We start from the raw sequence: 26,275 nt of genomic DNA on the forward strand, positions 1-26,275 counted from the left end.
GTCTGAGAGTTCGCCACACGGTACACTTGTAATTTGGTACGGCTGTATCATGGCAACAGCTAGCACCAAATTCCTCTCTCGGTGCAGCCGTTTTGTGTGTTCTTTTTTAACACTACGCTGACCATGCAGGAGTAGTATGGAGCTTCAGCGTGCTCCTGCTGCCAGCTGAAACAGAATCCACCATAGGCCCGTCGTGAAATACCATCACAAGTCAAACTACTGTATCTGCCCAGCAATGTGCTTTCAGTCAAGTTTAACCCAACTGGCCTTAGGTTACTAGGGCAGTAACACCTGAAAACCTTGCCTGGGTTAAAGAATGAGCAGGAGGCAGAACAAGGAGCATTTATCTAAGTTTAGTTTTCAAATACAAGAAGCGCCTTATTGATTGCTAGGACAGAGACAGACGTGGTTGGAGCCTGAGTTTTGTGCCAGGTCTCCAGTGTTGCACGGCGGGAAAGGAGGCCCAGTGCCTATTGAGCGCCTGACCTCTGAGGACAGCCAAGCACTCAGCTCCGACAGTCCACACAGTTACAGCTGTGCTTTTTTTCCACAGGCTGGACACACAGAAAAGTGTCAAACAGAGAAAAAATTTGAAAAGCCTGAAAGCCAGAAGATTCATTTCCACTAAATATACATTAAATTAGCAGAGATTACTGAGCTTAAGATACAACAACATTTCAAATCGAATCAAAATATAATGTAGGGGCTGGTAGTTGCAGTTTAATGCATACTGCAACAATAGTTACTACATTAGTAAATGAGTGAAAAGGTTTGATCCTGTCCTGTTATTGTAGTGAGTCAAGGAGAGAAAGGAGAGAGATGTGGGGAACATTGATGACAGCTTGTGTTGATGCCCCTTTTAACATCACTGCCTCTTACATTTACCTTTAAAAAAAAGTTTCCATTAACATCTCAGTTTACATAATAACTTATTTAACTATGGATGCTCCACCTCTGTCCCTTGTTGCTTCACACAAGATGTGTCACTCCAAGACTACAAGTTTTCACCAGTACAGACAAGGTAGACATTTTTGTAATGGCACAAACTGATACATCTGATTTTGGTGCCATGTTAAGAAGAGGACACAGCTGTGTAATCTTAACCCAAGAAACGTCCTGATAAAAAGGAGAAGTTCAAAGTTCTTTGTAAATCCCCACGTCTTGTGAGACCCATTATAAACACGCCGATAACGCTGGGTGGGCAAGTTCCTCAGCCTTTCATACTGTCACACTGTCTCCCTTGTTATACGACGACACAGTGTCTGTATACTCCTTCCTGTGACTTACTAAATTTCCTGGGAAAGCCTATAGCTGCAACTTCCTCTCCATTGTTGCACTGTTAAAGCAGCACCCATCCCATCCCTACAATGTGGGCAAAGGCCCAAAACCGTAATCTCTCAGGCCCAAGTTGGTATAATGGCCTACTCTGTACCAAGTCCACTATCCACATAAATGACAAAATAAATACCTAACATCTAAAACCTAAATGGGTAACTTTAATCTGACCCCACAGTCCCTGCTGAGTGCTGACCCGAGTGACATCGTGACTCAAAGTTAGCCTATGCTAACACTTTTTAAAAACAGTGAGGCTAGCTGTTTGGCTCTTCGGTGAGTTTTCAAGCAGTTTGAAAAGTAAAACTTTAACGCCACATTGACTAAAAGTACTTAAAAGGTGCATTCATACCTGCATTATATCGTGTTTCACATGTAAACAGACCAGGGATGCGGGTAGACCTAATTCACAAGAGGTAAACAGTGAAAGGCTAAATTACGAGATTTTATAACTGACAAAAAGCGAAACTACCTTTAGCTATGGTTACTTGATGTAGCGGTGATTGTTGACAGCTCCACACCTGAATGACAGTAACCCTGTCTGGGCGAGGGAGCCAAATGGCAACAAACCCACAGCTAACCTTTGATTACAAACAAGCAATACCAGTGCAAGACGAATGAGTTACTCACCAAATAATCCATGTACTATTGCTGACCAGTCACAGCTGCACGAACTGGTTTTACAGTAATCCTGATTTTTGCCTCGGCGAGTGCAAATTTAATGGATTTGGGCACACGTCGCTTTGTATTCCCCGCCTTTCGACAGCCAGAGCAAAATAAAATCAGCCTTTGACCATTACAAACAGGAATTTTCGCCGTCTTCTTCGCTACGGGCCCCAGGTTTCAATGCAGCGCCGACGGCTTTTGTTTACAAAAATGAAGTCCACTTCGTCCGTGTCTTTTTTACAGAATAAAGACCCTGTGGTCCACCGGCTGACTTCCAGTTTTATCACACAATATGAGGGTCTGGTTGAGGAAACTAGTGAAGCCTACAACGCTACGTCACGCACGTCGTGTTAGCACGTAGCGTGGCCACGTGACCATACACATGGTCCCTATTTTCATTCTGTAAAGGGAACGCTGCTATTTATGGCAGTTACTGTACCTGATCAATTATACGCCAAGCACAAATTAAAAGCCAGAAACCAATAAGAAAGTGTTTGCTACATGCTTAGTTGCATAACAGCAACAAAATATAGGAAACTGACTAAAGGTATAAGGCCACATTTTATGGATTCGGGTTGGTTGCATCAAGTTTGCAGGTTCAACTTTTATCTCCGAGTTTTATCATCATGTCCCCCCACCGAGGCTGCAAAATTCTTCTATTCTTCAACAATAACAACACATAAAAACTGTGTTCACATTGCACTCAGTGCCTAAGGACTGTCGCATTCCTCACAGGCAGAAATATGTAGTCGTTCAGGCCACATGTCCCCACACCACAGTCCAAATATGTGTTTGTGGTAGTTTTGAATTCATAATTGCAATCAGATATTACATTTACTTTAGTGAGATAAAGAGTTTGGGATTATTCCTATGAGAGAATTTCACATTTAAAAAGATTTACCATACATCCTCATATATGACATTCAGACAGACATTGTTTGTGTCTATGAATCATCCGCTCTCAAAATGACTACCACCTCTTTCAGTGTGGCAAATAGTCAGTTTGAGTCCATGCAGTCAGGTTGCTGCCTTCGTTATTTAACTCAATCCAAATAAACTGAAAAATAAACATCAAAATGGGCAAAAGACACAAGATACATTATATGGACAAAAGTAATGGTCTACCTACACATTACACCTACAGGAGCTTTTATGAAATCCATAGGTATTAATATGGAGTTGGTCCCCCCTTTGCAGCTAGAACAGCTTCCACTCTTCTGGGAAGGCTGGGAGTGTGTCTGTGGGAATTTTTGCTCATTCATCCAGAAGAGCATTTGTGAGGTCAGACACTGATGTTGGACCAGAGGGCCTGGCTCACAATCTCCATTCTAGTTCATCCCAAAGGTGTTGGATGGGGTTGAGGTCAGGGCTCTGTGCGGGCCAGTCAAGTTCTTCCATACCAAACTCAGCCAGCCATGCCTTTATGGACCTTGCTTTGTGCACTGGGCCACAGTCATGCTGGAACAGAAAAGGGCCTTCCCTAAACTGTTCCCACAAGGTTGGAAGCAGAGAATTGTCCAAAATGTCTTGGTGAGCTGAAGCATTAAGATTTCCCTTCACTGGAACTAAGTGGTCGAGGCCAACCCCAGAAAAACAAGCCCATAGCATTATCCCTCCTCCACCAAACTTTACAGTTGGCACAATGCAGTCAGGCAGAGAACGTTCTCCTGGCATTCACCAAACCCAGACTCATCCATCAGACCGCCAGATAGAGAAGCGTGATTGGTTGCTCCACAGAACACGTTTCCACCACTCCATCTGACGTTTGGCATTGTGCTTGGTGATGTAAGAATTTCATGTGGTTGCTTGGCCATGCAAACCCATGCCTTGATGCTCCTGGCGCACAGTTTTTGTGCTGATGTTAATGCCACAGGAGGTTTGGAGCTCTGCAGTTACTGAGTCAGCAGAGCGTTGGCCACTTTTAAGCATTATGCGCCCCAGGACTCGTAACTTTATGTTGTCTGCCACTTGGTGGCTGAGTTGCTGTGGTTTCTAAACACCTCCACTTTGCAATAATACCACTTACAGTTGACCGTGGAAATATCTAGGAGGGAAGAAATTTCACAAACTGATTTGTTGCAAATGTGGCATCCTATTACATTACTATTACAGCACCATGCTGGAATTCAGTGAGCTCTTTAGAATGAGCCATTTCACAAATGGTTGTAAAAGCAGACTGCATGGCTACGTGCTTTATTTTATTCGCCTGTGGCAATGGGACTGAATAAAACACTTGAATTCAGTGATTAAGAGCTGTGTCCCAATACTTTTGTCCATGTAGTGTATGTGTAGAGAGGGAGTGAAATAAGGTCCCCATGTGATATGCAAATGGTTTACATTTTTCCATTTTGGGATATTTAGAGACTCTAAACCATGTTCCGCCACTAGGTGGCTCTGCAATAAGCCAGACTCTATTTGCCAACTGCAACAAGTACACTAAACTAAGGAATTTGACCCGGTCATTTGGAGCTGACACATTACTAGGCAGTTACACAATACAGGATTAACAAACCGGGTGCTAGAAAAAATGTAACAGAACCTCACATATAGTTCATGTACAAGATAATGTATGGAAATGGACTACAGTATATATAAACACATGACAATTGGGCTTTTTTAGCAGCATTTGCTATCACAGATAGATGTAGGAAAGAATGCACTAATGTCAGATGAAATCCCCAAGGAACAGATGAGTTCAGTTTATCAGATAAGACCAGAAATGAGCTGAAACCTCAGATGTGATCATGGGTTCAGTTCAAAGAAGACAGTATATTATACTGCCCCAGGTCCTTAAACACTTAAAATGAAATAATGCTGTCCCTCATTCATTCATTCTGGTGTCCAACCGTGGCTCATGGTTGCGTATCCAATGACAGTCATGCAAATTACATACTTAAATCAGAGATATAGGCATGACATAGCTAATTCTGTTGTAAGTCACACCTGAGGCCACAGCTCCTCTGCATTAACAGTCAGGCCATATATATTCAGAAAACTGTGCTGTGTTTGCAGTGCGACTATCTACACCAGGCAGGACCAAATTAACAACATAAAAATGAGCAAGAATTATCTGGTTGGAATTATATATTTCGAGCCCAGGCGAAACAATTATTTGCTATCACCCTGATTAGAGGAGCCGTATAAATCACATGCCTCATAATGTGATTCAGGCTGCATACTGAAGTAATCCATGTTCCCTGGAGACCACTCTCCTCCTCAATATTTCATGTGTTGTTCTATAAATGAAATCTCCCTGAACACAATAAGTGGATGGGTGGGTGAGTTGGATGCCTTCTGCACAGGTCTTACAATTACAGAGAATGTTGAAAAGGCACCAAAATAGCCCAACATACTGGCTGTGTATTGATATGCAGCATATTTTAACATGAGCAAATTCAGTGTGTGATATAGCATACATTTACTGTACATGGGTAGTGTGAATGACGTTGCATTAGTGTAAATTTATAAAAGTGATGATGTTCCCTCATGAAAATGATAATCAGGTCCAAAGTCAAGCCAGAGATAGAAGTCTCCAAGAGAACAATAACAACGCTATCTGTCTTCCTTGTTTGACCCACATGAGTGAGAAAGGAGTGACCTCTGGTGGCTCATAAGAGTCTGCTAGTGTGGCTTGGTGAATTTAATGTTGCTGTTCAGTGGCTGGAATCATAAACTAGCTTGCTCATGGTTTACAACTCACATTTCACAAAATATTCTAACTTCACTGAGGAATAATATGCAGCAGCAGGAAACACATATAAGTTCCATGAGGTTTTGATTAATTTAAGAAAAATCTAGATATTTTGCAACAACTCATTTCATTCTTCCATTCATTTTCCTAACCTGCTTTTTCCTGATCAGGAATGATCAGAGAGGCTGGGGCCTGCATTTGGGAGAGGACAGGGACACACATTGGGCAGATCACCAGTCCATCCCAGGATGAACACACACACAAATTAATAACTGGGGGCAATTTAAAGTTTTCAGTTCACCTGACCTGCATGTATTCAGATAGTAGGGGGAAATCAGGCAACTGAACTTGCTCTCTCAGCCAACTTCTTATTACATACACAGTGTTAACTGTACCAAGGAACAGCTGGGTGGGGAAACTTCCCCTCAACTGGTAGATCCGCATTAAAGCTGCCATTTGGTGAGCACCTGCCCTGCTGGAGTGCCCATAAGCAAAACACTGAATCCCTCTAGGGCTGCTGTTCTGCCGCTGATCCTACTTTCTGTGAAGAATTTCTCAAAAGGCATTAACACATTCTTATTCATATTCTAATACTTATTCCCTCATCCCTATAGGGTCGAACAACAGAAATGGTAACAGCAAACATCAAAGTCGCAATAATAGCCACAAGGGGGCAGTATCTACCAGAATAAAGGGCTCATGCACAACTACCCAGCACTGTCTATGTATGGTTCTTAAGCCCTCTTGTTATGCTCTACATGTCAGCATGAATTCCTTCAAAGGAAATGGTTTGTTTATGAGGTAATATTTCAACCAAACTCAAAATATTTAAAGTGAGCATATCTGTACTTGAGCTGATGAAAAAGGCTTTCTTGGAGTCTGGATCTGACCCCTGTTTGTTTATTCATCATCATAAAAAAGGGAATATTTATCGATTTGAGATGTTGTGTTACATCTGTGGTCTTGAGCACAATCAGTAGTTGTATACATGAACACTGCCAAAGTCTGAAACCACAAACCTGAAGACTGTACCCTGTAATGTTATATTAAGATTTCTGGAAAGCTTTACAAAAAAATCAAGAGATTACTAAGATTAAGCACTTCCCCTGTAATTTTATTCTTGCCTGAGTGGAGAAGCATTGGATTCCTATGAAGCATTTAAACTAGTAGACACTAAATCTCTCTAATAAAACCCATGCTAGTGAAGTTATTAGATTGGTTAGATGCTCTGTAAGAGATAAAGGTATGAATAAAATCATGCTGTCACCTGCTTCATATATGAGGTGGCTAAGTCTGACTGACTAATATCTGATTTTAAATGAAAAGCCATTATCAGGATGTTATATTGGCAAATCAATATATCATCTGACTGTGATGCTTGGAGCTTCTTTGCCTGTGAGTTCTCATATTTTGAGGGACATAATAGGAGTAACTTTTTCCCTTGAGAAGCATCTTGGGTAATGTCACAGTCACTGACTCAGTCATCACCAATTTGTTGTCTGTGCACGTGTCTGGCATCACAGATTAGAGGATGGCTCATGCTCTTCTTTCATTTACAGCTATAGAAGACAGCGGTGAATGTTCACTAATACAAACTGGACTAAAATAGGCTAAAGTAATAACATATTATATGTATTTTTAAAAGCTGGCATTTCTAATGACAAGAAATGGTTAACCGGTGGTTAACTATTGCAAAGGCCAAGAGCTTATTCTTCCATCCATCCATATGCAATCCTATTTTAGATACATAAACAGACTCATATTCCTTTCGTTTCATTGATCTTGATTGCAGTTCAAACATTTCCTTTGAGGGTCATGATCTCATCTATGTGGTGCCATGACAAGAATACAGACAGCATAACATCAAGACCTGTAAACAGTTGTTGCTGGGATACAGTAATTTGCCTGTGTCTGCTGCTCAGCCCTCAACTAAAAAATATGAATTTGTTAAGTTGTTTGCCAGTATATGGTGGGAGTTCTTTGCTGGACCTAAATACACAGATTACATTCTTTAGGTTAATGGAACAGTGAAGGTTTCCAGGCCCCCAGCACAGGAATCAGCCACTTAGAAGTTGTACTCTTATATTGATAAACGAGACAGAGCCTAACAGTGCTGACCTCGACTTTACACATCAATCACTAGAAAGCAGTCTGGAATTTAATAATATGTTATTGTAATAAGCAATCAGGGATTGTTTTCTGGAGGATGCGTGGCATTGTGAAAACATGCCACTATATCAGGGAAAAAGCATGAGTGAGTTTTTGACTATCAAAGATTATCAGAGATTTCCTCTATTAAACTGTGTTTCTCAAATTGGGTTTCTGGCCTGCAGTGGTCCTTGAGAGGGTTCCATGGGGCAGCAGTACAAATCCCATAGCAATTTGTAAAGCCAGTAAAACGCAAGCAAATTCTGTGCTTTTTTTGTAATCATTTTTGTTTTTTACTCACTGCAATGTAGAGGTGCTGCATACCCATAGAATCAGCATAGTCATAGCTAAAAGCAGGAAACATTCAGACATGCAATATAACAGAGGAGCAATGCCATTAATCATAAAACAACCTGAACTTATTTGAGAACCTATTTGAGAACAGTACAGAATATTTTTTCAAACAAGTGTCAATGTCGAAAAAAATAATAAGATAAAATAATGAATAAATAATGAAATAATAATAATAATAAAACAAAAAATGTTAATAAAGAAAGCTGAGGGCAGTTTTATTTTCTGATTTACTTTTTTTTTTTTTTTTTTTTTTTTTTTTTGGATTAAACATATCAAGCAAGCCTTTCCACCTGGGCTCGTGGGTTTAATTGTTTTATTTTTTTTTATTATTATTATTATTATTTTTTTTTTTATTTAAATGAAGTTACAACTAAGAGAGGCTAAATAATGAGTACTCTGATCAGAGGTTTCACCCTCCCCCTTGGTCTCACCCCACCTACAATGCAAACACAACAAAAATCCACTCAGATGTGGGTTCTTTGGGACAAAACCCCTTATCAAACGGGAGGCTGGGCAGTACCTGCTCAATACACACAAGGCTTGATTGGTGTTGCCTGATGGATTACAGCATCCTGGCTCCTCCCTCGATTATTCGGACTGGTTACGTGCGGTTGCTGCGCAGCGCTGCACAGACGCGTCTGGTCCGAGGGAAGCTGCTGCACGGCTGCACCGCCGTGTGTTGTTGCCGAAGTACTCCTCACTTTCAAACACGGGAACCTCTGGATAAAGAAAACAGCGGGGTTGCTGTACACTTTTGTTCAAGCGGACCAAGCCCTGTGAGGAAGTTACGGGATAAAAGCGAGCCCTTTGACGCAGCTTGCCTTTGTAAGTTTGTACACGGAGTTCCAGTAGTTTTTGGTGGGCTGACTGGCTAGCCTGCCCGCTGTACTTCCCCCTCTGGCCAGCCAGCTAGCCCCTCTTCTGCTCGGCGCTGCCGCACCGCCGCACCGCTGCAGCCGCTGGGAATCATGGCGCTCAAGGCGAGGGCACTGTACGACTTCAACTCCGAAAACCCTGGGGAGATATCGGTGAAGGAGAACGAGATTGTGACTTTGTACAGCGAGCAGGACATTGAGGGCTGGTTTGAGGGGGCGAACAGCAAAGGGGAGAGAGGACTGTTCCCCGCTTCCTACGTGGAGATCCTACGGAACGACGCCGCCTCCACGTTCAACAACAACAGCAGCACATCTGGGGACACTTACCAGGACTCCCGGTACGCCAATATCCCAAGCGGGGGCTTTGACGCCTTATATAAAACTCAGAATAAAGTTGAGAGCTTCAATAAACCATCAGCGCCTGCCTTCACGACTTTCTCAGCCCCCACGCAACAGCAGCAGCATAACTACCACCAGACCAGCCAGGGGAGCGATGATGACTGGGATGATGACTGGGATGACAACTCCACTGTTGCAGATGAGCCAGGGACGGTGGCAGGAAGCTACCATGATTTTGAAGGCAATGGGCCATCCACATACAGAGTGTCAACATCCTCAGTGCCGAGAGGGGGTAATGCACAGCAAGCCAGAAGTTCTGCCACGGTTAGTAGGAACCTGAACAGGTTTTCAACCTTTGTGAAGTCAGGAGGAGAGGCGTTTGTGCTTGGGGAGGCATCCGGTTTTGTGAAAGATGGAGATAAGATTTGTGTGGTGATGGGTCAGTATGGTCCTGAGTGGCAGGAGAACCCATACCCTTTTTCCTGTACAATTGATGACCCCACCAAGCAGACCAAGTTCAAGGGCATGAAAAGCTACATCTCCTACAAGCTGACGCCCACCCACACGCAGAACCAGGTGAACAGGAGGTATAAGCATTTTGACTGGCTGTATGCTCGGCTGGTGGAGAAGTTTCCTGTCATCTCGGTGCCCCACATCCCAGAGAAGCAAGCCACCGGGCGCTTCGAGGAGGATTTCATCTCCAAGAGGAGGAAGGGCCTCATATGGTGGATGAACCACATGACCAGCCACCCAGTCCTGGCCAGGTGTGACGTTTTCCAGCACTTCCTCACCTGCAACAGCGCAGACGAGAAGGCCTGGAAACAGGGAAAGAGGAAGGCCGAGAAGGACGAGATGGTCGGGGCCAACTTCTTTCTCACCATCAGCACCCCACCGGCTCCACTCGACCTCCAGGAGGTTGAGAGCAAAATAGACGGCTTCAAGTCCTTCACCAAGAGGATGGACGATAGCGCCTTGCAGCTCAATGCCACCGTCAGTGAGTTTGCCCGCAAGCAGATCAGCGGCTTTAAGAAGGAGTACCAGAAAGTGGGACTGTCGTTCAAGGTCCTGAGCCAAGCCTTTGAAATGGACCAGCAGGCATACTCTGCTGGACTCAACCAGGCCATCTCCTTCACTGGGGAGGCGTATGAAGCCATTGGAGAGTATTTTGCTGACCAACCGAGCAAGGATCTCGATCCAATCATGGATTTGTTAGCTCTTTACCAGGGCCACCTGGCCAACTATCCAGACATCATCCACGTCCAGAAAGGTAAAGTCATCATGACGATAGCACAGTGTCACACACACTTTCCAAATTCCTCACTGACTTGATTGATTTTTCAGTTTGTATCCTCTGCATCAACAGCAGCCTGTCAACAGCCAAACTAAATTTTTTTTTTTTTTTTTTTTTGGTTTATACACAAGACCAATTAGGTCACAGGCTAGTAAACCCAGCAGATGTTATTCATGGTACCTTTAAGAAAGGAGCGGTGCTTGTTCTTAAACAAATATTAACTAGCATAGAGAGACTTGAAATTGGACAAACACTGAAACAACTGATGAGGCAGTATGTAAAATACACAAGCAAGGGTCACTACAAAACAAGACCTGTTTGATCCATGTACAAATATCATCATGTTAAAGCAGGAGCCAAAAGACAAATCCAAGAACTGCACAGAAACATAAATCTCACCTAAAACTTAATCACTAATGAGTTTCATAATCATTGGGTTCCGGTCTGTTTAAAAGTCTCCATATGTAGGCATATAAAACCAAAAATATGGCACCTCGGGGATCATAAATCCAGTCTGCTGTGCCTCACTTCCTACTACACAACTAAGTACAAGCAACAGGGCTCAAGGAGAGAAATGAGAGCACGCCACTCGCTGCAGCAGCATTTGTTTGTGTCTCTTGTGGTTGTTAGAGGTGCTGAATCAATAGGTCAATTAATCAATCAGCTGAACCACAGAAAAATAAGCGATTAGAAATTAAGTAATTAAGAAATCATTTTAGCCACTTATCAAGTAAAGGTATCATTTGGGATGCTAAGATTTGCTGACTTTATTTCTGTTTCTATCTTTATAAAATTAATACTTTGGATGCTTTTACTTTGTTTTGTTTTTCACTGTGAATCAGTCTAAGGAAGCCACTTCAAGACATCAGTTTGGGCTCTGAGCCCAAACTAATGAGCATGTGTTGTTATTTTTGACATTTTATAGACTAAAGGATCACTCAGTCAATAAAATACTACTAATAATAACAACCAACACGTTAATAGACAATAAAAATAATCATTAGATGCACCCCTAGTTGTTTGACATGACAGCAGCCCTGTTGTCATTAAAGCTGATGGGAATTTGCAATACAAATCAGGGGATGTTTGCGTTGGGAAATTGCTTCAGGTGCACTTGCCCTAGTTTCACTCAACTGCTGAATCACATGGGCGGCACCCGACCGGCTGACGTGTTCTGTTTGATTTTCCAAAGCCGGTGATCTATTACACAGCAATGCCTGGAAAATGGAGAATGGCTTACCTGGTCTGTGTGTCGCACGGCTGACATCAAACAAGAGTCACACTTAAATCAGTTCAGTCGGTCATAGCCGATTGTTCACATGGCTTCTGTTCATTCCACAGAAAGTCAATGTTAGACTAAGTAGGCCATCCTCCTACATGAAGAGCAATGATTGTTCTCATTGTGAGGCAAAATGTCACTCCCATGAGAGGCAACACTGTTAGGCAAGGGGCGCAGCATTGTAGCTCTCTGTTTAGAGGGAGGCTCTCTCTGCTGTTTACAGTACATGAGAATGTAACAGCCGACTCCTTAGGAAGAGAAAGAGAAAATATTAGTTTAATTGGGAACATGCATGAGCCGCATTAGACTGCCCGATCATATTTTATTTTTGTTTTACCTGTCTGACTGCATTCCAAACCTTAGGCTATATTGTTAATGTGTCAATCATTGTTCTAATAATTAGGTATTAATTTAGCAGGCCTTCTTAAAGCCATGTCAAACTTAAAAGCTCTTTACAGTCACTGACAACTGGGAACTGGAAATTGATAGTCATGTCTGTCACTGTGTAACACAGGACACCATATAGGACATAGGCCTACAATACATTTGCTAGATTAAAGGATAATGTGGACTAATGCTTCCCATACCATGCATTATTTCTCAGTGCACAACCTTACTGGACTGCCATTGCTGTCAGAGAGAAGTCACACAGTAGGCTTTTTGATTTTATGGAAATCATGTTATATGTGATTTATTTGAGGCATTTTGCTTTCTGCCCTTATTACATAGTTAAAAGTAGAGAGAGTGACAGGAAACATTTGGGGAGGGATATAGAGGGGGATGATGTGCGACAAAGTTCCTGGGCTAGATATGAACCCGTTGTCACATTTACATGGGCCAGACCACTGAGCCACCAGGACACCCCCAGGAAATGTAGCAAATATTTTGGATTGGGACCTCCAAATCATTCTTGGTTTCCCGCGAAAGTGGCTTTGTAGAACCACAGCTAGAATTTACCAGCATTTGGCTGGTAGCTTGCATTAATTTGCCACCCTGTCTATATGATTTAGGCTAGGGAAATCCAGGGCTAAGGTTTGGGTCCCTCTCAAACACTAGGCCTATTCAATCCACAATGAATGATATGGGGAAAACAGGATGGACTGTGCTGAGGTTGTATTGGAGAACAAGCTTCTCAGTCAGCCTAAATGCAGTTTGCCACGTAGGCTGTCACAGACCAAACAGGCTGACACAGTCATTAACACAATGCTCTGTGATAACCAGCCTAACCATTTCAGTGATAAAAAAGCTATGATTTGATTGTACTGCACATGTAAGACCTTACCAGGGCACCAAAATTTAACATACTGCCATCACTGCGGGGATAAGCCAATGCTCAACTGTGGTGCCAAAAATATGCCGACTGATTAAGCTCCAACATATGAAAGTTCTGTTTGATATTGAAAAAAGATGACAGAGTGAAGTGAAACATGCCTTCCCCACAGACCTGGCAGATCTGACACACAAATGATGGCAAAGCCAGAGCAGACAGCAGATAAGAAAAGACCAGCATGTAGCCTGTTCTATCCTTAATCACTCTGATATCCACAATAGGGGTGAGAATCACTAACTGGTGATACAATGTCATCACAATATTTTACCCATTATAACAATGGCATCATGATTCATGTGATTCTGTGATATGCAACACACTGTAAAATAGTCAGCTATGTAAGGTATCATAGGTTTAATGTATCATAGGTTTAGTTAGACACCTGAACAGAGGAACTACTGGCTTGGTCACATCCTTGTTACCATAAACCAGAGTACACACACTGTAACTGAAGAAGAAAAAAAATACCCTGGAAAGGCAAAATAATTTTCCAACAAGGAGGACTTAGTCAAGTTTTTCAGTGTTTTTATCTGCACGACTGAAACATGACCAAGACAGAACAGTCTCAGTTAAAATTCCTAAAGGCTGTGAACAAATTCACCTCATAGGAACTCAAATGTGCATCTACGCAAATGAAATTAAAAACTCAAATACTGATACTTGGCACTATAATATCTCACAAGAGGAAGTAGGCTACTGAAGTATACCAATATTTGTCCCTTCCCTAATCCAGTTTGTTTTTCTAACCTATTTAACTTATGATTTGCTTCTCTATATATTAATTACAAAGCTGGTAAAACCTGCTTTGTGTGTGTGTTTGTCTGTGCTTGTTAGTATTCATTGTTTTTACTACCACATTGGGCTGGCAAGACAGTAAATACTTGATTCCCAAGTTATTTCTATTTTTAGCAGAGGTGCATGACCGAGAGGCTATATTTATCACTGTTTAGCTGCTCTATTAACCAACTTATATGTGTAAAAAAAAAAAAATACTTATGCAACGTAGTCATACTGTTGGGCCTGCTGCCAATAGTGAGGTAATGGCTTTAGGCAATAAATGACCAAGTCATGCACACCCTGAATGGTGCATTTTTTTTTTAATCTCTTATTTATAACTGCTGGGTTTGCTGGCTAACTAATGCCACAGGGCACACACAGTGATCCACAGACAAAATATTTTATAGAGATAATTATAATATACATAGAGAAAATATTTTTAGTCAGTTGTTCAAGTTGGGACTGACCATTCTTTTTTCAATCTTAAATTTAAATGCTTGCTTCACTTCAGCTGACCGTTATTAAAACAGCATACTCCATTTTGAGTTTATGAACAGAATATCAACCATTTTAGCTTCATCAAGGAATCCTTAGTGATGCCACTCACTTTGACATATTTGTCCAGAAAGTCATAGTTTTAACATAAATAAGCTTCAAAGCTGTCATAAACGTGCAGTGGTGTGTTTTTTATTTTGTGTCTAACCATCTGAGGAGTAGCAGTGTGCAAGCTAATGATGGAGGCACAGTGGAACAACTAATGTGGCTTTAATAAAGACCACATGAGGTATCACAATGCTCATGGAGACCGAATGCCTGCTTGTGGTTCATGTAGCCTGCAGGTAGCTGTGGAGTACAAAACGCAATTATCCTCTGCTCAGGTACTTGACATTCACTCTCTTAAATCTACTTGAGTTTTTCACAAGGCCCTAAAGGTCTTGCAGAAGCCTCTTTCATTTGAAACCCACTAATACTTCAGTGAGATGCCTGTAATTAAGGGGATGGGTGCCTAAAAGAATACAAAGCTTTTAATGAAGCTGTAAAAGGTGGCAGCTCAGGGCTCTGTGGCTTATCATTGTGTGAAGACAATACCACATGGCTGTGAGATGAAACTGTCTGAGGCGGGGGGGTAAAAAGGTGGAGGTACCCCAGCCCCATTGCCTCGCAGTACACGTTAAAGTTAAAGCCAGGCATGTTGTCTGGATTTTTCAGGATTTTTCTGATCATCCCCTCTTGTCTACCGTAGACATCGGCCCTCTCTCGTGTTGAATAAAACATTTCCCTTTCTATCTCAGTCTACATTCATCCGTGCTGTAGGTCAGTGTTGATACAGCTTGCCGTTGATGTCGTGCTGCACACCATGCAGGTTAACTGTGCTTGATAAATATCAAATTGAGGAAATGTGCACAAGTGCTATTCTTCTATTCTTCATTGAGGTTTATAACTGTCTTTTCCCGGTTAGACACCTGAACAGAGGAACTAGCGGCTAGGCCACATCCTTGTTATCATAAACCAGAGTACACACACTTCCGCAGTACAAGTGGTCCCAGAGAAATTAATTTCCCAAAGTACTACATCTGAAATGGGAGTGTGGTCTCTAAGCATCGGTTGAGTGTTTGCCAAAATGAAAATTTAACCAGGAAGTAATTTGAAATGGCTGACCTTGGCAGTTTGAAACCTCTGCCCTCCTCTGCCCATATCATTTGTTGTTGCTGGAGACTGTCTTGCGGTCACTTCACAATTGCTGCCACTAGAAAAAAATGCAATGCTAGAGGCAAAGCTTATCAGTCTTATCACAGGCTGAATTCCATTTTTAGCCTCCAAACGTGACACAGACACCAGACAGGTTTTATTCGTCCTCATGGAATTGACCAGTGAAATGTGAGCCTTCCCACAGCGGGACATTGAACATCACTGTATTGATCGCCATCTAAGCAGAGATCCCATTAGCCATTAGTGCAGAGGCTGGCTGGAAAAATACCAACTCATGATATTCACAACATATCTAGCTTCACTTTCCAAGCTGTTGACTCACCCACACCTTCTTTTACATACTTTTATTTTTGTCTTATCGTGACATTGTATCCTAAACAGCATTAGGCCCAATTATATTCTTCTATTTCAGGCTTTAGAGAAAGAGGGAAGGCAGGAAATGGGGGTTCTGGTGAGATTCATACATTCTGGTTTGGCCAGTGACCAAAATGCGCAATCTGATTTTGTTTTGGGGAGCTTAAAAATAAAACTCTAAACTCTTACTCATCATTAATGTTCAGGAAAAGTGGAAGCTGGGATTTGACATTGTGACTGCATGTCATCTAGCAAACGCTTTGACAGCATCTTTGTAACTGAAAACATCCAAGAATGCATTTCTTCTTCTTCTTTTTTTGCATAGTTTTCTTAATCTTTACCCATCAGATGACCTCTCCCACCCATTTCTGCTGCCACAGGTTGTTCAAAACACTTGGCCTACTCAGTTGGCCAGTCTAAATTCTGCCAACGCAATGCTTCTCAAAAGGAAAACATTCACTGAGGCTAAAACAGCAGAAAATCACCACACACTCATAACTCATACTATTTTTGGTTAAGTAGTTAAGGAAATCAAATGTCTTCAACAGGTTATCAAAAATAGACCATTAAGTCGGGTTTACAGGAAAGAGCCAACGCTGGTGAACCTGATAGTGAAGAGGAGTGTTGTGAGTCACATAATTCGCAACTATGTATTTTTGTGGCTGTGAACAAAGTGGGTTGATGTTAACAATTTTTTCCAGTCATGTAGGAGAACCTTGTTCATAGCACATTATGCTAAAATGAAATACTGACGGACCTTCATTCTTATTGACTGTGATTATCTAATCTAGCACTGTGTTCGCTTTACCTCTTTCATATTATCTGTTTGGCACATCACCAATCGACACGCAGCATTTTGTCTGATCTCATCACTGTTTTATCGCCACATTGAGTCTTGGCACAATGGAAGCAAGTAAGGGAAACCACCAATTTTAAAAGGGCGGCAGGTTTTCTTGCAAAGTCAGCAGACAGCCAACACTGAATCTGTGCAAACTCTGCAAAGACTGCCTGTCTGACATATTGTTCAGCATTCATGGTAATTTAGATGCTCTTTCTTGGCTCCGCTAATGCACAAATGGATGAGCAAGGTGGCTGGGGGAGGCGGGCGGTGGTGAGGCAGGGATTGCCGCTGCTTGTTAGAGTGAGGTCACAGGCTAGCAGTAGCATGGTGTTGTGTAACCAGGAATTATGTAAGAGCTGGAGGGGCTGACTGCAATCCAGAGCAAGAGGGCTCACTGCCACCACCGTCTACCCAGGGAGGATTTCTTCCGTGGCCTTCATCTGAAAAAGAGCGACCGAGAGAGAGGAGGGGGGGTACTTATTTGTGGTGTGACTTTCAGCAGTGTGCTACACACCTTGCAAATCACTACAGATGATGTTGTGTCTCCCGTCCATGCTGTGACCTTGGAATTTTTCTCTTGCACGTACATTTCAGACGTGCATTTCAAATACACATGATACACTGTGTAAATAAGACAACTTTGAATTTGCTATAAGGTTTATTTTTTCACTTTGACGAAGCAAGGCTAATGACTCCCATAAACTTTAAGTCTTTATGCTAAGCTTACATGAAATGCTACCCATTGGAACTGCGCAGTCTCTCAGTTTCAGTGTGGATATGTCAGGAAAATGGTATTGTGCACAAAATGCTGGAGTAATCCTTTATGCTGCTGTGTGTAATGCGACCAAGACTGTGAATGTCTTTCCTTCTTATCGGCCTCTCTGTATTTTGTGTTAGGTCTGCAGCAGTAATTTGCAGCAGCTGTGAAAATGATAAGGCACTTTATATTAAAGTTGTACTGACATTATCTTCCATGGCTGAACATGCCTATTTCCCATAAACTCTCCACGGTAACTATTACTCCACTACAGTCCATTAGTGAGCTTTTAAAACACAGGAAGTGAAGGACCTTTAAGGTACGGAAAACACCTTTGGGATTGGCCTTTAAGCCTTTGGACAGCTGTGTTTGTTCCAGTCCCACCTTCCCCTCTCTTCCTCTGTTTTCGGTGTCTTTCTCTCTGTCATGTTCAATCTGTTGTGCATAAGAGGAATTTCAAAGATCTGGGTTAAACTGCAGCTGAGAGAGATAAAGCCAGAAGGCAGTCTGTGCAGATTTTTGGGGGAGGGGTGATTAAATATCTTATTTAAGGAATGTCAGCATATTTCCATTGCTCTGTACTTTGTAGTTCACAGCCTGACACTTCAAGTGTTGTCAGTGGTAAAGAAACTTTCAAAAAGCTTTTGGTTGAACTTGGCTTGATGTGATGCCTCAGTTAATTTGGGGAACTGAATATGAGAGAACACCCTAACAAAACAAGGTAAAAATATGAACTGCGACTGTTTCATTTCAGCAAAAAGATTCTGCACGTTGTTTATTCACAACGCAGAGAGAAACATGAGGGGTACAACCTCAGACTGAGAATGACGCATCACTGTGGCTTTACTTGTCACCAGCTAAACATTCATCATAGTTTTCAGCATAGCGATGGTGACTAAGTTCACGAAATGACACAAAATCCCATGACAAGGCGATGCAGGAAGTTTGGCTCTCTGCCTGAAAGAGTACAAGTTACACCCCACGCCACCACAAAACCAACATTTAAACTCAAGGGGGTTTGCCCTGCATCTCAGCTGGCTGCACTATGCGCAGAGTTTCTCAAGTCTCACCAGAGTTGTTCACTATCTTTTTTTGCTGCAGGTGCGTGTGAACACTCCTCAACATGACGCATATGTCAGTGTTGGTTTCTGTTTAAGTGCTCCTGGTTATTCGTATAAGCCAGCTAATGTGTCGGCCATAAAGATAGGGAACTGGGGTAGAGCCACGTAGGCCTGCAACAAGTGTCATTAAAATGTAAATGTAAGTCAGCAGGGGTGTAAAACATTTCATCAACAGCTTTGTCCTTTTTTTTTTTTTAAGAGGAGGAACATGGCTTCTGGCTATACCATCAGCATTACTAACACCACCACAAGCAAAAATAAAATGTACCAATCCCAAGCATTCAACCTCCATAATAAAAAAATACAAAAATATTTTGACATTTGTCAGGAGAAATTATGTGCGACTACATATATTGTCATGCATATCACAGCCCTAAGCACCAATGTGTCTCTCTATGGCTGTCCCGTTTCTTCCAGCTGTGACACAGGAATATTTTGTGGGCAGTTTGTGACACACCAGGTCATGGCTGGTCAGTTCCCTTTGCATTTCAGCTTCGACTCATTGTTCATGGCATTTCTTCCTTTACTCTGTCGGAAAATTTCAGTCGTTTCGTAAGGCAGCGGTAGTGAGCTTTTGGTATTTTGACCATGTCCTCTCTTCTCCTGTGTAAACATCTCTCTGAGAGTTGTATCCAATTTATGTCTTCTTTTTGCACCAGTTTGGCTTCAGGCTTACTCTGGGAAAATCAAAACTAGGGTTTTTAAAGGAAGCACCAGTAATGATGGGCGATATGTGTGAAATAGGAGGCTGTAAAGCTGCGTATTTCGCCACAAGAGTCCACTTCAGTGACAACAGGGTATGCAGCTCTTCCTGTCTGTGTGGAAACCCACATCCCCTGTAACTGTAAAAACCTGCATCCTTTTAATGAAAGTCAGACTCGCCCATCAGTGGAGCAAGTGGGCCCATGCAGATTGCTTTTTACAGTTTAGGATTCAGCATCCTGCTACTTGCTCAAAACAGGTGAAGTTGTTTCCAGTGGTGCTTTATTTTAAGTGTGTGAGAAAGGACAGACATTTGGAAATGTCAAAGAAATAGTTCTTGGTTGTTATGTATCCATCACTGGACACACATCACTGGAAAAATGCAAAAAAAAAAAAGCTTTGCAGGGTAGCTGCATCCTAAGTTAATTTCTTTGTCAATGTCAGCAAATTTGATAAATGATATCAAAAAGCAAGCACAATCCCATAAATGGGTGTTTAGAAAAGGTCTTTGAAGTGATGTAATGTATCTCTAGATATTTATAGATTTGGCCCACACTCATATTTTCTAAGTATGGTCACAGATGTTGTTGCTTTCTCAGGCAGTTTGGAACGCACTGTTCACACTAAGCATCTTGAAACTATTTTTGGCCAAGTCCTTAAGGTTGTAGATATTACTTTTAGATTGCTGTCATGCGCCGGCGTTTTGAGCACAGAACATGTTACATTATTGAAAAAGTCTCCTGTTATAGAGCCTAATCTAATGTTAGCCTGGAATTTGAATCTTGTGCCTTTAAGAGGGAAACATCCTTCAAGATTGAGCCAACTTGTGGGCTACTTTCCCATGCTGGTTAAAATAGGACCTTGATGATTTCCCTTTTGATTGAACATTGTTAAATAATGCTGTGGGTGTTCTGTTTCCATTTGCAGAACATTCTCATGGTGAAGTGGCTTCCCAAAATAACAAACAAGAGGTTCACAAAATGATATGTGATCAGGCAACAAAAAAGAAAAGTGGAATTAACTCGTAAGCCTCTGTGCTCTCTTGTCATCCTCAAACAGGAGCGCTGACAAAGGTGAAGGACAGCCAGAAGCACGTGGAGGAGGGCAAGATGGACAGGCCGCAGGCAGAAGGCATCAACGAGCGCTGCAACATCATCTCCTTTGCAACACTGGCTGAGATCCAGCACTTCCACCAGATCCGCGTGCGTGACTTCAAGGCACAGATGCAGCATTTCCTGCAGCAGCAGATTGGCTTCTTCCAGAAAATCACGGGCAAGCTAGAGGAGGCCCTGCAGAAATATGACAATGCTTAATGGCCGCTGAGAGTGGCAGCCCCAGTCCATTTTCCTGGACCTTGGTGACCAATGTCTGTGCACCTCCCTCCGCCGGCCAGTGGAGTTTTGGTAGACAACAGCCAGCATTACAAACCGCTGAATGCTGCTCTTTCTACAGGGAGAGACATACAAGGAGATAAAACTCCAATCTTGTTGAAATTTTAACCAAAATCCAGGGTTCTCTGAGTGTTGGCTAGCTTTTTGGAGGGTTGGATGTTCTTGTTAAGGGGATATGTAATACAATTAAGTTAAGCCAACATTTAAATAAGTTCCTGCAATGAGTAAAAGGTCATATGCCTTCAGTTTTCATAAGGATCAGTGATGGTGAAAAACACTGTGCACCACTTGGTCCAACAAGTGGCTAAATTAACTATAATCAATATTATGACCTAGAGAGATAACCTTATATCCACGGCTGCCTACACATCCAGTGCAAGATTTCATAGATGGTATAGTGTTTTTAGCCTTATCACACTGTTTTGACTCTGTTTTTAACTGACTGTGACTGTGACATGTCCCAGCTCCCTGTGTCCAGCAGCAGCGCTGCCTAAAGTGGCTAACCCACTGCCCTCTGGAAACACTTGAGCCCTTCCAGGTCGCTCTCCACACTTGCAGGACAAAATGTTTACAGTCTCTTGCCGAGCAGCCACCATCACCACTGTCTCGCTGTGCCTTCTGATAATGCCTCTCTGGTCATTTTTGTAACTAGTTACTAAAAAGCTTTATATATATATATATATATACATATATATATGTAGAAATATATTCTATTTGTTTTTACAAAGCTACAAATTTTGAAAAAAACATTCACTGTGCTACAAACGAGGGCGGTCTGTTGGTGACAGCTTTGGGAGATGGCATCATTCCTTTGTGCTGTTTTCCCCCAATGGCCTCCAAGCCTGATATTCAGCAAACAGTATGACAGCATCAGGATCAAAAGAGAGGATTACCTGCTTTGACAATTGGACCCCATGCCTCAGACATGGCACAGTCACTACCGCTCCCAGTCTAAAGCTCGCAGAATCGAAGGAGTGAGTGAATTGGACATTTGCTATGCCAGATACCCGAGTTTGTGTCCACAAAACATTTGTTTTCAGGCTTAATTTTGGAGTAGTGTTGAGGCAGGCTGTTAGAGGGTAGAGGGCTCCTCACCTGTTTTTACGCAGTCTTTCTAATAGCACACTTGTGGACAGTTCAGTTCAACTTGTACTGCTGTTTTTAACCTTTATGTGCCGGTTGCATCATAAAGAGTTTCATGTAGAAGCAGAGAAAATAAATTCCCCCTTCACAGAAAATTGGCTTGGTCGCCCTGTGTCTTTCATCATACATTTTTAAATATTTAATTAATTTTTAATATGTTAATGCGTGGGCTCATCTGACAGACTGTGGTACAAAGATTACCCCACCATCTTTTTGTTCATTTGATTAGAGTTGTCTCATGGTGGGATCTTAAAGAAATGATTTGTTGTTTGTAGGTCCTACCCATCGTGAATTAATATGTGTACTTATAGTTAAAAAAAAAAAAAAAGAAACAAAAAATTAAAAAATGAGTACTGTAGTATCTATATGGTATATCAGAAATCCTGGATAAAATTTTGATGATAGGCACGTCAAGGCTATGTCCATGTCAGAAAATTAGCTTGAATACAGCAAATAAATGGCAGCTCAGTACATACAGTGGTGGAAAAAAGTTTCCGGACACCCTTAAAATTTTACATAATCTCAAATATTATGAAATATTTGTGAAAAAATATTTTTTTTTGTGTTTCAAAAGGTGTGGCTGCATTAGACAGATACAAACAAATGCAAATAATATTTTTTTTGTTTATTGTTTACAAGAAAACTAACAAAACTAAATTCTTGACAAATTCTTCTGACCACAGAATCTTCTTCCAGTTCCTGGCTGTCCAGTTCTTGTGTGCCTGGGCCCAACGACGCCAGGCTAGCCTCTGTCTCTCATTGATCAGGGGCTTCTTGAGAGCCTTGTAGGACCTTAAGCCATGATCTAAAAGTCGGCCACGTACAGTGCGGGTGGAACACTGGACACCAGTTTGGTTTGACCACTGCTGCTGAAGCTCCTGTGATGTCATTCGGCGGTTTTGCCTTCACATGCGGATCAGGATGCGGTCATTTCTTGCTGAAGAAACCCTTGGACGCCCAGATCTTGGTTTGTCTTCCAAGCTGTTGGTTCGTCTGTATTTCTGCAGAGTGTATCCAACTGCTGAAGGACTGCATCTGCACTTCCTGGCTATCTGGCGGCAGCTGTGCCGTTCCTGGCTGAGAATCTTTATCTTCAGGCGTGTTTCCTGCGTTAGGTTCCTTGTTTTAGCCATTTTTGTGTCTGAAGAACTTTAAAATGTGCTGGCTTTATATAGACATGAAGCTTGGCAACAAAAATTGTGTCTTTTAATAAAAAGAACAACCTTCATCACTGGTACCAAAATGACCCAATACTCAAAATTTCTTATGTATTTTTATGGAACCAATCAATTTTAAGTTTTTAATGGCTTTTTTAGGATTTGTTTAGTATTTTGGTTGTGACTGTACTAAAAGAAATTGCACTTGAGGACCTAAGAGTGATTATTAATGCAATATTTCACAAATGCATGGGGTGTCCGAAAACTTTTTTCCACCACTGTATAATTGTGTATAGGCTGGTAGTTTAATATTCACTTGCTTTTGTCTCCAAATGCCCTTTAAATTGCCTTGAAACCTGCCTCAGAGATTGTGTCGCATGTGTTTCCACGGCCCATTACATGCAGCCACCTGACCACTTGAAAACCCCCAAGAGGAAAAAGAGAAAAGTGTCTGGCTCTGCAGGTTTCCCGGGTTGCTTAGTGCTTCCCCAGAGGACCGGTGTGCCGCGTCAGTGCTTCATGCTAACCTCATGCCAGGATCACAAGCCTCCTGACAGCTCGGTGTCACCAGCCATCTGCCACATCTGGCCGCTGTTAAAGACGCCACAGGGGGTCACAGCGTAGATCTACTGAGCAGGTAAGGTCAAAAGCAGTTGGAAAAGAGTTTTTTTTTTTTTTTTTTTTTTTTTGGTTGCTGTTAAAATGACCACCACCTACCACATAAGACAGCCTATTCAATGGTTTTAATTTGACCTGTTCCAGAGAAAGCTTAGTCCTGAATGTACACTAGTACTGATGGCACCCTAAATTTGCTCTGTACCCAGATGTCCTGATTTGGTAGAAACACTCTTATTACATTCATGTAGGCTATCCAGTTTTGTCCAGCACCTCCGCTTCATTGTCTGACTGGATGTAAGTATACGTTGAAGAAGTTGCATTGTTTGGCACTCACGTAGGGGAAAGGAAGAGCATCTATTTCAGTTGGAGTTCAATGCATGCATGACAGATGTGTGGATGTGGTAATGGACAGGGTTTGTGGAGTAAAATAGATAATGGATTTTTACTAGACGTAGTGGTTTTCAACACCAGTTGGTCTCAGTGAGTGATAAGCCAGCTCTGTGGATATTTTCCCACCAACACATTATCAATCAAGGCTTCCCCATTCCTGTAATTGCTCTGAGCCATTCCCAAGAAAGACTAGATGGCAAATGTTGCACTTGTGCTACCGCTAAAGTAATCAATCAAAGGTTATTTTTCAGCCGACATTGATTTAATGTACTGTGATCGCTGATACTCTGATGAAATGACCATCTCTTAACGTAGAGCTTGAACATTTATGTCTTGTTATTGAGCTAATCCTAAGGGATCAGTGGATGCTTTTTAGTGCTAATGCTATCCTGTCATGTGGGAAAGCAGGAATTCTCTCCATCTCATTTCCCTTTCCCCCATCTTTCTATTGCAATCACTTTTTTGTTTTCTACTCGAGCTCTACAAGATGCACAAAGCTTTCTGCAATCTAATCCCCCAGGCCTCCAGTCAATACTGCCAATGCCTGGGGAAATGGGTGCTCCTGTTCTTGTACTGGTGCTCTTCCGGGCCTTAAGCCTTGGTTGTTCTAAAATAGTGAAACTGATACATGTTCGAAGCACAGCGTCGGCACCCTTTGGTGGAGAAAATGTAGAAAAGCCTCCAACTGTGCCTCTCCACATGGTTGCTGGAAAAATCCAAGACTTTATGTATGTAGTGTATACACATGTCTAATTAGAATTTAAACAATAATACTGCAATCAATAAAACATGCCTTCTTGAACCACAAAGCCTCAGCAAGTTTCCATAAATGCAGGCAAGCCTGGTTTTGGAACATATTATATGTATTAGCCGTGTAGAAACTTGCACATTACCAGCTGGTTACAGCAAGATCACATCCTTACTTAGTGTAAAAATGTGCAGAGGGTGAACATTTGGATCTAGACAAGCATCTTCAGTGCAGAGCAGTTCTTCAAAGCAAAAAAAAAAAAAAGCTGCTTACTCACCATTGTGGTCTGGAGGACAGGAAGCAACACCTCTTGATCCAGACTTGAATTTTCTTGAGACAGAGCTCTGTCAACAGCTGACCACATTCCAGAGACACAAACGTTGTCAGACCGACAGCCCACAAGTGCATTGCTGGAAATGCCTTCCAGATGTTGTGGAGGCACAATACAATGCAATGTATAGGACACAGTAAAAATGGAAAGGATGAAAGCAATGATTTTGTGTAGGATTTTTACTGGCACTCGAGGTAGTCACATTTCTTCACTCAAGCTCAAATATGGGCATGTACAAAACAAGGAAGGGGGATTTCTTAACCAGGCTTCTCGGTTGTCAACAGTACTCAGAAGAGAGTTGTTTCTTTCCTGTTGCACTATGCAAACGCCCCCTGAAATCCACTCAATGTTCCCCACAAACACTGTGTACCTTCATCGGCAGTGTGGTGATGACCCAAACATGAAGAATTCCCTGAAAGCCCTTGGCTGAACCTCCTTCCCCAGCTGCTATTTTCATTTACTCATCTGGCACAAGGAGATGACGAGTGTCAGTGCACAGACTAATTTTCAGTTGTTTTTTCCTCCTCTTTGCTTTTACTATTTTTGTTTTGTCACAGCCAGTTGTGGTAGCATTTTATTTGGACTGACCTTAGTCCCAACTTTGAATCGGCTTAGTATCAGTTTAACCCCAATTATCACCCTAAGCCTAAGTGGTACAAAGTTGCTACTAAAAAGTCAGATGATATTTTACTGATATTAAGCTGAGCATTGACATCAGACAGGTTGATATGTCCACCTTTTGAAAACCAGGAGCCCATGGGTGAGCCTTTATTTTCAAAGGTTTTATTTCACCCTCTAAACAAAATTCATTTAATTTCTTTTCATTTTTAATATTTGGAGGAGAATATTTTGGTAGTTTTCTCATATTGCAATTGCAAATATATTCTAAATATTTTTTAAAAATATATAATTCTAATGATTCTCTATAAT

At 41.9% G+C, this 26,275-nt stretch overlaps 2 protein-coding genes across 3 annotated transcripts in view; one reads left to right on the forward strand and one right to left on the reverse strand.

Moving 5' to 3' along the window:
* The window catches only part of arl15a (ADP-ribosylation factor-like 15a), a 122,935-nt gene extending 120,627 nt beyond the window's left edge, over positions 1-2,308 (reverse strand). Inside the window, exon 1 of the mRNA XM_030059335.1 lies at positions 1,963-2,308. Within this exon, the coding sequence (XP_029915195.1) occupies positions 1,963-1,974 (12 nt within the window). The 5' untranslated portion in view covers positions 1,975-2,308. The remainder of the gene's footprint in view (positions 1-1,962) is intronic.
* Positions 1-22,196, forward strand: part of snx18a (sorting nexin 18a) — a 28,034-nt gene extending 5,838 nt beyond the window's left edge. For both annotated transcript variants that reach the window (XM_030059330.1, XM_030059331.1), the window contains 2 exons: positions 8,556-10,672; positions 20,627-22,196. In XM_030059330.1, the coding sequence (XP_029915190.1) occupies positions 9,160-10,672; positions 20,627-20,880 (1,767 nt within the window). In that variant the 5' untranslated portion in view covers positions 8,556-9,159 and the 3' untranslated portion in view covers positions 20,881-22,196. The remainder of the gene's footprint in view (positions 1-8,555; positions 10,673-20,626) is intronic.
* The last annotated feature ends 4,079 nt before the right edge of the window (positions 22,197-26,275 follow it).

This window comes from Myripristis murdjan, chromosome 9, assembly GCF_902150065.1.
Source record: "Myripristis murdjan chromosome 9, fMyrMur1.1, whole genome shotgun sequence".
NCBI classification, from domain to species: Eukaryota; Metazoa; Chordata; class Actinopteri; order Holocentriformes; family Holocentridae; genus Myripristis; species Myripristis murdjan.